We start from the raw sequence: 12,474 nt of genomic DNA, 5'->3' as shown, positions 1-12,474 counted from the left end.
TACTAAAGATTCTCTCGACCTGTGCACCTACATTGTAAACATTCATTCATAGGCTAGGTTGTAGCAACCTTATGATGGGTATAGGGAAATTTGAGTATCGTGTAGTACCCTAAATCTATCGATGTTACATTGAGCTGGGTGAATGGAATCATTCAGTATGCTGTAACAGAAATAAGGCCATGCTCATAAAAAAAGCTATGCACTACCGTTCAAAAGTTTGGGGTCACTTAGAAATGTCCTTGTTTTTTAAATAAAAGCACATTTTTGTCCATTAAAATAACATCAAATTGATCAGAAATACAGTGTAGACATTGTTAATGTTGTAAATGACTACTGTAACTGGAAACTGGAATATCTACATAGGCGTACAGGCCAATTATCAGCAACCATCACTCATGTGTTCTAATGGCACGTTGTGTTAGCTAATCCAAGTTTATCATTTTAAAAGACTAATTGATCATTAGAAAACCCTTTTGCAATTATGTTAGCACAGCTGAAAACTGTTGTGCTGATTAAGAAGCAATAAAACTGGCCTTCTTTAGACTTGTTGAATATCTGGAGCATCAGCATTTGTGAGTTAGATTACAGGCTCAAAATGGCCAGAAACAGACTTTCTTCTGAAACTCATCAGTCAATTCTTGTTCTGAGAAATGAAGGCTATTCCATGTGAGAAATTGCCAAGAAACGGAATATCTCGTACAACGCTGTGTACTACTCCATTCCCAGGACAGCGCAAACTGGCTCTAACCAGAATAGAAAGAGGAGTGGGAGGCCCCGGTGCACAACTGAGCAAGAGGACAAGTACATTAGAGTGTCACACGCACAAGCGCATACACACACTATAAACACACATACACAAACACACTGTAAAAACACACCCACACACCCCATTCCTCAAACGCATGTCTCAGACACAACTCTTCATCCTCTGCTTAATTTAGCCATCAGTTTTTAAATATCGCACCGTTGATAATAAAAGACAAGCAGTGGGGCGGGGGGGCCTGGTGTCTTTATAGACTCCTGGAGGGCAAGAGGGATCATCAGAAGCCAAATCATCTGTCCTGGGAACCCGCCTTGGGGCCAAACGCAGATGAGAGAAACACTGCACCCCAGAGAACCAGAGAGCAACAAATCACTAACACACCAAATATGAGACATGGGGATTGGTGCGAAAGAGAGAGAAATGATGAGAGAGTGCATGCTGCTGCACAGTAACAAAAGAGAATGGACCATATAGCTTACAGTAGAAGAACACCAAATATGAGACATGGATTGGATGTTGCTGCTACGCACACAGCAATAGAGAATGGATGGAACATAGCCTTTAGTTAGTAGGTGAACATCAAATGCTGGTATGAGACATGGAGGATTGACAGAAGAGAGAAATAGACTCTGCAGTAACCAACAATAGAGAATGGATGGAACCGAATAGACAAACGTCCAATATGAACCATGGGCATTGCGGATAGCATGGAACGTAGAAGTCGGTACACACACAGCCATAAAGAATGGGGCATAGCCTAGCCGTAGATAGCAGTTATACAATGGTGAATGGGAGATGGGGGAATGAGCATATTGAATCGAAATGAAATACAAAGAATGTGTCCTAAATAGCACCCTATTCCCTACATACTGTAGTGCACTATTTTTGACCAGTGCACAATACTGAGAATAGGGTGCCATTTGGGATGCAGACAAAGACTAGAGCACATAATGTGAACCATGGGGGGCTGGTGAGAATGCAGTGAATTGAAACCCCACTCGACGTGACATGCCATACTACGCAATTCAATGTGACAACCTTCAACTTGACGCAAGTACAGTACGTGACGAGACTCGATGTGACACAGGCTGTGACGCATCTGTGTTCAACTAACACCGAATGGAATGGACTGTTTCCCAACCGTCAACCAATGCTCGATGTGACATCAGTCGACTGTGTGACCCTAACCATTGAGGCCCTAACCGGTGAGGCTGTACTATATGGCAGACTTAGTGATTTGGAGGCTCCAGACAGAGGCCAGTCTGAGGCTCCCTCTGCCCCTCCAAATGCGTGGACAAAATGTTTTAGTGGGCTATATATTAAAGACGTAATTTAACTGTACAAATGAATTACCATTTAATGCGCCATAAACAAAACGAGCCATGGTGTTTTTATCTGATTGTCAAAAAAATAACTTCAGAAAGTAGATTATCTTCACACGTTCATCCCAAAATTATTCCAGCATCCGAACAGTGCACTGTGCACCAGCCAACCAACTTTCATTTTTGCAAGTGGGAGAAACTACCTCACCAGAGAAAGCATCTCACCAGAGAAAGCATCTCACCAGAGAAAGCATCCGAGCGAGCGAAACAGCGCCCCTCTGTCTTACTATCTGATGCTGACATGCCATCCTCTTTTTCACCAGACAGCATCAGACACATGGGCTACACATACATGTCCTCTGCCTCAACGACAATGGCAGTATTATCAGCAGCACCTGTCTTTTTCCAAAATAAATGTGTATTGTATCCCCTAGAGTCTAAGGGCCCTGGGCTGGGTTTCTACTAAGCTAGCCTCATTGAGAACCAGGTCTCCCTAATAAGGTGAGCCTGGGAAAGTTCATGGCAGAAAACTAGCTAAATAGGGGTGAAGACCCGGTGTAAATCAGTTTCGCCTCGCTAAACGTCAAACCAATCGAATGCCTTGCTTGGGCGGAGCTCCAATAGCGCTCACCAGATTAGTGTCATCGTGCAACAGTGTGTGACAATTATTTTCAGTCTATAGTGAGGATGGCAGGGAAATCGAAGGAGACATTTTTTGTTGTTGATGTACGTCAATTTTATGAATAGAGCACACTTCTGACAAAACAGAACTAAGATATTTTTGGTTGTTGTTGATGAAACATAATATGCTATTAACCCATAGAAACACATTAAATAACAGATTCATATATGAAATAACAGGAAGTCCAACATTTTATCAAAATACAGTATGTTTTGAAGTGTTTGTCTTATATCTGAGATATATAGGGATTTTTTTTATTACCATGGAATTACCTGTACACCTTTGACGTGGAAATGCCCTATTCACTTCCATTCATTTTTTGGCCAGGCACCGGGTTAACTTCATACGAGTCCCGTAGAGTAGAACGGAAAACACTGTTGTGTTTGTTATAGTCTCCTCTTTCCATAACATATTCATTTGTAGGGCAAACCCACTCTACAGACGTTTTTGCGAAAAAAACGATTTTCAAGATATCTCCTGGTCTGACAAACACCAGCAGATGCTGTAAGCCGACATATTTATTAATTTTTTAGGCCCAGCTCATGAGGCCCCTTTATGATGTGAGGTCTGAGTCAATTGCTTCTTTTTCCTAATGGTAAGTCCGCCAGTCACTATACTATACAATTCTATACTATATACAAACCCCCAACAGGACATGAGCGGAGAGATAGACTGAGAACGGGCAGATGTTGACCTTAACTATGGAAGCCAACCCAGCTGAGGATGATGAGAAGAGATGACTGTGAGGGAGAAAAGCCTGACTGTGAGGGAGAAAGATGTGTGTGTATACTAAAGCAGAGTAGATGAAGTCACGTCCAGTACCAAACTGCAGCCGTACCCGGGGGCAAGAAAGGACAAGCCTCTCTCACACAGGGCTCCTCAGGTTAGCAGCAGGGTATTCACCACCACAACCAGCAGTCACTCCCCACAAACAAACAATGACAGGCTTAGCCAACACTGCTCATCGCTGCCTGCTGCTGAGCCACAGTGATGAAGGGAAACATGCACAGCCTGCCACAACAACCTCACACACATACATTGCATAGACGTACATACATAAATGCGTGTACATGCTCTAATGTATGCAAGGAGGAGAGCGTGCCTTGCTAGATAAGAATCACAGTTTCTTTCATACACATACACACACACACGCACCTACATACACATACACTAAGTTGAAGCTGGGTGGGAGCCAGAGAGTATCCTGTCATGTTGCAGTGTTCATGGGGGACATACTGTATACTGTGTCTGTGTGTATGTATCATGATGTGCACATGTGTGTGACAGAGAAAGAAATAAGGCACACAGACACACTATCTTCTCACACTCTCACCATAGAATACAGTAACATACCACTATAGTCTCACAACGGTAAAGGGCAACCTTTCTCATGCCATTAAACAATCCGAATCCCAACCACCCTTCCATCCACCCCAACCTGGGCGTTTACCCTCTGCAATCACAGTCTATCAATGGACACAATTGTGTTATGCCAACACCCTGGCATCCAAACCAGAGTTTGCCTTGACTGGTCAGATGAGAAAGATAGCCATTAAAACATGAAATTGGAATGCATCTGGCCAGTCTGTACTCACAGGCATTGGTGACAGCAAAGCTGTTGGCCGTCTCGATGTTGTCCACATGAGGCACCAGGTTGAAGGGGGCCTCGGACGCGTTGGGACTGGTATTGTGCAGAAAGATGGCCAGGCGAAATGCTGTGTATTCCTGATCCGTGTTTCTGATGAACAGGCCGCCTGCAGAGAGAGGTATTTATTATTATATGTATTATATATACAGTATATATTTTTTAAATCCTTTATTGTCACCGTTTAGCTATAAATACATAGCGAAATTAAATGCAGGGAGAGAGAGAGACAGCAAGAGAGTAAGAGAGAGAGAGAGATGGATGGATGGATGGATGGATGGATGGATGGATGGATGGAGTGAGTGAGTGAGTAGTGGGATGTCTGACACTGCGCATACAGTAAATGCTTTTGATGAAAAACAAGAGCCACAGCCAATAACCTTAACACAGCCAATAACCTCAACACATTGTACCTCCCAAAGGACCCTGCCTGGAAATCGTAAAAGGTCAACCAAGCTTGAATAGAAATGTGGCCCATTGGAATATACCTTTAAAACACACCACACATCTATTAAGTTCAAAATTACTATTCGACGGAGAGATATCATTCGACCCCGAATTATTTGCGTTCAGCATGATTTGTTCGGAAGTGCTTGAGCTATAAATAAGCCAATTCGATAGACTCAGCAGTAATATTAATGCACTGGATTTACGGTTCCTTTTTGGGCCACGGCCAACACCGTAAGTTAAAGGCTAAAAGACCCGGGGCACTTGACACTAGCAGAGATCCAGAGATCCCACCACGGCGCGGCTTTTAGGCTACATATAGTCAGTGCTTTAGCTGGGTTCGGATAGAGGCTCTAGATTGAATAAACGCGCTCCTCGTGTTTTCTCAGTGGCAAAGAACCCAGCCAGCAACATATGAAACAGTATGACTATGACAAACGGGTTTATGCAAAAGCAGAACGGAGTCTTCTGAATCTAACAGGGGCGAGTGTGCACTCTGCAGCAGGGATACACACACTTTGAGAGAATTCCCGCTGCTGATCCATTCGCTCCGACCAAGCGAAGCATCCAGTCATTGCTCGGAGCACTAGGCTACTGCTGCAGTGGAGCTTTGAAAGGACACCGGCTGCTGAGCACCGCACTGGAACCGTTATGTATGACCATAAATACATGTTTCCCTTGTGCACATACGAGACAAAATATTGAATCAACTAGGAACAAATTGAAATTGGAATTTTAATACAGTAATAGGTTTGTGTCGGCGATTTTAAATTCTCAGTCAATTCTACTTTGCAATGTCAATGTTATGTGATCATGAATGACGAACAAGTAGCCTATTTCCTAACACAGTCACAGAAACTATAATGAAAACAAGACCTTATTCACCGCTTCATAACCCGATTGGCAAATGTCCATGCCCTTTTGATTGTCAAGCACTGCTGTAGGCTACACTTACCGATCTGGACACTGCTTGGGAAAGCCCCCATTGTGAGTCCCCGAAAGACAGACAATATCAATAGAAACTGGTCACAAGAAATCCTCATTTTGTTTTGGTTAAAAACTGATAAGAGACATTGAAGAAGATGACAGTCGGGGTAAAAACAAGACGAAAAGAAAAATAAAGGCTCCGTTCATTAGCAATCCATTATGGGTTGAATTTTCCCCCGCAGTGCCGGCGGACGCTGGTACGTACGGCTGTCGGCAGTAGAGACGTTACACACATAAGATGAGGGGAGCTTGCCAGTGGTGGGCTGCCTGCATGGAGAGCGGAATCACACATGCGCTTTCTCTCGAGCCTGTCTCCCTCTCTGCTGTCGTTCTCGCACTGCACAGTGCGAACTCCTCCCGCACATGTTCCCTCAACGCCACCCTGTTACTCGTTGAGAAGAAGTGTCCTATGTTATAAGCAGGTATGCGTTTTTAGTGATTAATATTGTTCTGGAGGCAGCTTTGCAGAGTGGTCACTAGCAGGCACAGCCATAAGTCATAAAATCTGATTTAAAATATAACCCTAACCTTAACTACACAGTTAACCCTAATGCCTAACCCTAAACTTAAATCTAACCCTAACCTTAACTACACAGTTAACCCTAATGCCTAACCCTAAACTTAAATTAAGACCAAAAGCTCATTTTAGTTTTCATGAATTTTTTACAATATATCAAATTTTGACTTTGCAGATAGCGTAAGTGAAAATCGCTCAGTTCATTGTCCAGGACAAAACACATGACAAACATCAACCTACATTATATTATACCAGTTATGGTATAAGGAGAACCATTGAATTTCAGCACACATATAATTTGCCTATCTATGACACAGCAGAATGTTTGAGACTCTGATATTGTGGCATAATACGAATGTCATCGATTCATTACCAGATATATATATTTTATTTAACTAGGCAAGTCAGTTAAGAACAAATTCTTATTTACAATAACAGCCTAGGAACAGTGGGTTCAATGCCTTGTTCAATGCCTTGTTCAGGGTGAATTTTGGCCCATTTCTCCTGACAAAGCTGGTGTAACTGAGTCAGGTTTGTAGGCCTCCTGACTTGCACACGCTTTTTCAGTTCTGTCCACAAATTTTCTATAGGACTGAGGTCAGGGCTTTGTGATGGCCACTCCAATACCTTGACTTTGTTGTCCTTAAGCCATTTTGCCACAACTTTGGAAGTATGCTTGGGGTCATTGTTCATTTGGAAGACCCATTTGCGACCAAGCTTTAACTTCCTGACTGATGTCTTGAGATGTTGCTTCAATATATCCACATAATTTTCCTGCCTCATGATGGAAAATTATGTGACGTGCACCACATTATTGTGAAGTGCACCAGTCCCTCCTGCAGCAAAGCTTCCCCACAACATGATGCTGCCACCCCAGTGCTTCAAGGTTGGGATGGTGTTCTTCGGCTTGCAAACCTCCCCCTTTTTCCTCCAAACATAACGATGGTCATTATGGCCAAACAGTTCTATTTTTGTTTCTTCAGATCAGAGGACATTTCTCCAAAAAGTAAGATCTTTGTCACAATGTGTAGTTGCAAATCATAGTCTGGCTTTTTTTTATGGCAGTTTTGGAGCAGTGGCTTCTTCCTTGCTGAATGGCCTTTCAAGTTATGTCGATATAGAACTCGTTTTACTGTGAATATAGATACTTTTGTACCTGTTTCCTCCAGCATCTTCACAAGATCCTTTGCTGTTGTTCTGGGATTGATTCGCACTTTCGCACCAAAGTACATTCATCTCTAGGAGACAGAACGCGTCTCCTTCCTGAGCAGTATGACGGCTGCGTGGTCCCATGGTGTTTATACTTGCGTACTATTGTTTGTACAGATGAACGTGGTTCCTTCAGGCATTTGGAAATTGCTCCCAAAGATGAACCAGATATGTGGAGGTCTACAATTTCTTTATGAGGTCTTGGCTGATTTCTTTTGATTTTGCCATGATGTCAAGCAAAGAGGCACTGAGTTTGAAGGTAGGCCTTGAAATACATCCACAGGTGCACCTCCAAGTGACTCAAATGATGTCAATTAGCCTATCAGAAGCTTCTAAAGCCATGACATAATTTTCTGGAATTTTCCAAGCTGTTTAAAGGCACATTCAACTTAGTGTATGTAAACTTCTGACCCACTGGAATTGTGATACAGTGAATTATAAGTGAAATAATCTGTCTGTAAACAATTGTTGGAAAAATTAGTTTTTATTTTATTGATTTATTTATTTATTTTATTTCACCTTTATTTAACCAGGTAGGCAAGTTGAGAACCAGTTCTCATTTACAATTGCGACCTGGCCTAGTGTCACGCCCTGACCTGAGAGAGACGGGTTATTTCTCTATTTTGTTAGGTCAGGGTGTGGGGTGGGCATTCTATGTTTTGTATTTCTTTGTGTTGGGCCGAGTATGGTTCCTAATCAGAGGCAGCTGTCCATCGTTGTCTCTGATAAGGAATCATACTTAGGCAGCTTTTTCCCACCTGTGTTTTGTGGGTAGTTATTTTCTGTTTTGTATTTCGTTACCTGACGGAACTGTTTGGCTTTTCGTTTTGTTTCTTCGTTATAGTGTTTCATTTGTTTAATAAATATTCAAAACTGTTCGCTGCTCTGGCACCCCAATGGTGGAACAAGCTCCCTCACGACGCCAGGACAGCGGAGTCAATCACCACCTTCCGGAGACAGCTGAAACCCCACCTCTTTAAGGAATACCTGGGATAGGATTAAGTAATCCTTCTAACCCCCCCCCCCCCCCCAAAAAAAAAAATATATAGATGTACTATGTAAAGTGGTTGTTCCACTGGATATCATAATGTGAATGCACCAATTTGTAAGTCGCTCTGGATAAGAGCGTCTGCTAAATGATGTAAATGTAAATGTAATAATAATGAACACTTACCACGCTGCACTTTGATCCACTCCTTCAGACGACAGCCGTAACAGAACTACCCACCACCAAAGGACCAAGCAGCATGGTCGGGAGGACTGGAACTGGGAGGAAATCCTGAATGGGTCAGGACCCTGGACAAGGCCTGGGGAGTATCGCCGTCCGCAAGAGGAGATAGAGGCAGCGAAAGCGGAACGGCGATACTGGGAGGAACAAGCACGGCAACGACAGAAGCCCGAGAGGCAGCGGCAAATAAATTTGGGGGTGGGGCACACGGGAGATTGGCGAAGTCGGGGTTGAGACCTGAGCCAACTCCCCGTGCTTACCGTGGTGAGCGAGTGACCGAGCAAGCACCGTGTTATGTGGTGATGCACACTGTGTCGCCAGTGCGCACTCACAGCCCGGTGCGCTCAGTGCAAGCTCCTCACCGTTGCTGTGCTAGAGTTGGCCGTCAGCCAGGAAGAAGTGTGCCGGCTCAGCGTTCCTGGTCTCCAGTGCGTCTCTACGGCCCAGGTTATCCTGCGCCAGCTCTACGCACGGTACCCCCCCGTTCACCAGCACAAATCAGTTCGTCCTGTGCCAGCACTCCGCCCTTGCCGGACTAAATTAAACATCCAGCCAGGACGGGTTGTGCCAGCCCTAAGCTCCAGACCTCCAGTGCGCCTCCACGGCCCAGTATACCCTGTGCCTGCTCTGCGAACCCAGTCTCCTGTGCGTCTCCCCAGTCCGGTGAGACCGGTTCCAGCTCCACGTAGGAAGCCTCCAGCGACGCTCCCCAGTCTGGAGCCTCCAGCGACACTCCCCAGTCTGGAGCCTCCAGCGACGCTCCCCAGTCCGGAGCCTCCAGCGACACTCCCCAGTCCGGAGCCTCCAGCGACGCTCCCCAGTCCGGAGCCTCCAGCGACGCTCTGCAGCCCGGAGCCTTCAGTGACGGTCCGCAGCCCGGAGTCTTCAGTGACGGTCCGCAGCCCGGAGTCTTCAGTGACGGTCCGCAGCCCGGAGTCTTCAGTGACGGTCCGCAGCCCCGAGTCTTCAGTGACGGTCCGCAGCCCCGAGTCTTCAGTGACGGTCCGCAGCCCGGAGTCTTCAGCGACGGTCCGCAGCCCGGAGTCTTCAGCGACGGTCGGCAGTTCAGAGCCTCCGGCGATGATGCACGGTTTGGTTCCTCCGGCGACACAGAAGCGGGGGGATCAGCGGGCGGTGTGGGGGCTACGCCCCAAACCAGAGCCGCCGCCAAGTATAGATGCCCACCCGGACCCTCCCCTATAGGTTTAGGTTTGCGGCCGGGAGTCCGCACCTTTGGGGGGGGGTACTGTCACGCCCTGACCTGAGAAAGACGGGTTATTTGTCTATTTTGTTAGGTCAGGGTGTGGGGTGGGCATTCTATGTTTTGTATTTCTTTGTGTTGGGCCGAGTATGGTTCCTAATCAGAGGCAGCTGTCTATCGTTGTCTCTGATTAGGAATCATACTTAGGCGGCCTTTTCCCACCTGTGTTTTGTGGGTAGTTATTTTCTGTTTTGTATTTCGTTACCTGATGGAACTGTTTGGCTTTTTGTTTTGTTTCTTCGTTATAGTGTTTCATTTGTTTAATAAATAATAATGAACACTTACCACGCTGCGCTTTGGTCCACTCCTTCAGACAACAGCCGTAACACCAAGATAAAGCAAAGCAGTTTGACACATACAACAACACAGAGTTACACATGGAGTAAAACAAACATACAGTCAATAATATAGTAGAAAAATAAGTCTATATACAAAGTGAGCAAATGAGGTGAGATAGGGAGGTAAAGGCAAAAAAGTCCATGGTGGCGAAGTAAATACAATATAGCAAGTAAAACACTGGAATAGTAGATTTGCAGTGGAAGAAAGTGCAAAGTAGCAAAATAAATAAATACAGTAGGGGAAGAGGTAGTTGTTTGGGCTAAATTATAGATGGGCTATGTACAGGTGCAGTAATCTGTGAGCTGCTCTGACAGCTGGTGCTTAAAGCTAGTGAGGGAGATAAGTGTTTCCAGTTTTAGAGATTTTTGTAGTTCGTTCCAGTCATTGGCAGCAGAGAACTGGAAGGAGAGGCGGCCGAAGGAGGAATTGGCTTTGGGGGTGACCAGAGAGATATACCTGCTGGAGCGCGTGCTACAGGTGGGTGCTGCTATGGTGACCAGCGAGCTGAGATAAGGGGGAACTTTACCTAGCAGGGTCTTGTAGATGACCTGGAGCCAGTGGGTTTTGCGACGGGTATGAAGCGAGGGCCAGCCAACGAGAGCATACAGGTCGCAGTGGTGGGTAGTATATGGGGCTTTAGTGACAAAACGGATGGCACTGTGATAGACTGCATCCAATTTATTGAGTAGGGTATTGGAGGCTATTTTGTAAATGACATCGCCGAAGTCGAGGATCGGTAGGTTTTAATGACTCCAACCTAAGTGTATGTAAACTTCCGACTTCAACTGTATGTGTCAGTGAGTGAATCTGTGCGTCCCACTTAGGAAATAAAAATTGCATTGTCATGCTTAAACAGGAAAGGGCATTCCCCAAACTGTTGCCACAAAGATGGAAGTGTAGAATCGTTCAGACAGTCATTGTATGCTGTAGAGTTAAAATTTACCTTCACTGGAACTAAGGGGCCTAGCCCAAACCATGAAAAACAGCTCCTGACCATTATTCCTCCTCCACCAAATGTTACAGTTGGCACTATGCATTGGGGCAGGTAGCGTTCTCCTGGCATCCACCAAACCTAGATTCGTCCGTTGGATTGCCATATGGTGAAGCATGATTCAGCACTCCAGTGTACGCGTTTACGCATTTCCACTGCTCCAGAATCCAATTACGGCAAGCTTTACGCCGCTCCAGCCGATGCTTGGCATTGCACATGGTGATCTTAGGCTTGTGTGTGGCTGCTCGGCCATGGAAACCCATTACATGAAGCTCCCGACTAACAGTTATTGTGCTGACATTGCTTCCAAAAGAAGTTTGGAACTTCGTAGTGAGTGATGCAACCGAGGACAGACAATTTTTATGCGCTACGCACTTCAGCACTTGGGGGTCCTGTTATGTGAGCTTGTGTGGCCTACCACTTTGCGGATGAGCCGTTGTTGCTCCTAGACATTTCCACTTCACAATAACAGCACTTACAGATGACCGGGGCAGCTCTAGCAGGGTAGAAATTTGATGAACCAACTTGTTGGAAAGGTGGCATCCTATGACAGTGCCACGTTGAAAGTCACTGAGCTCTTCAGTAAGGCCATTCTACTGCCAATGTTTGTCTATGGCATTTGCATGGCTGTGTGCTCGATTTTATATACCTGTCAGCAACGGGTGTGGCTGAAATAGCTGAATGCACTAATTTGAAGGGGTGTCCACATACTTTTGGATACATCTAGTATATGCCAGTGTTGTTGTTGTCATTCACCTCACGTTTTGCTGATTTGAGATTTGTATTCGCATCGCTATACAAAGGACTAGACATCTCACATTCAATACAAACTTTGCTTCGGTAGGCCTATTCACTATTCATGTATTTTCTTTAGCTTTCTTCATTGCAAGGTGAATAGCAGGCTTTAGGCCTACCCACAGGACTACTAAGGACCTGCACGCAGAAGACAAATCCACAGAGACGCAGGCAGGCAATCTTAAGAGTATAAAAGGCAAACTGTAAATTGATTTTGCTTTTGTCAATATGCTAATGAGAAACAACTTTGATCACCCCCACTTTCGCTCGCGCTCCAGTGGATTTAAT

General features: G+C 45.1%; 1 protein-coding gene across 6 annotated transcripts in view; it reads right to left on the bottom strand.

The window, feature by feature from the left end:
* The window catches only part of LOC115154110 (glutamate receptor 4), a 202,776-nt gene extending 196,634 nt beyond the window's left edge, over nt 1-6,142 (bottom strand). For all 6 annotated transcript variants that reach the window (XM_029699999.1, XM_029700003.1, XM_029700000.1 and 3 more), the window contains exons 1-2: nt 5,815-6,142; nt 4,363-4,521 (exon numbers count right to left, since the gene is read on the bottom strand). In XM_029699999.1, coding sequence (XP_029555859.1) covers nt 4,363-4,521; nt 5,815-5,902 — 247 coding nt within the window. In that variant the 5' untranslated portion in view covers nt 5,903-6,142. The remainder of the gene's footprint in view (nt 1-4,362; nt 4,522-5,814) is intronic.
* Nucleotides 6,143-12,474: the final 6,332 nt, after the last annotated feature.

Source organism: Salmo trutta, chromosome 19 (genome assembly GCF_901001165.1).
Source record: "Salmo trutta chromosome 19, fSalTru1.1, whole genome shotgun sequence".
Lineage (NCBI taxonomy): Eukaryota > Metazoa > Chordata > Actinopteri > Salmoniformes > Salmonidae > Salmo > Salmo trutta.
Note: the sequence above shows the minus strand (reverse complement) of the source record. Positions and strands in the feature narration are given on the sequence as shown.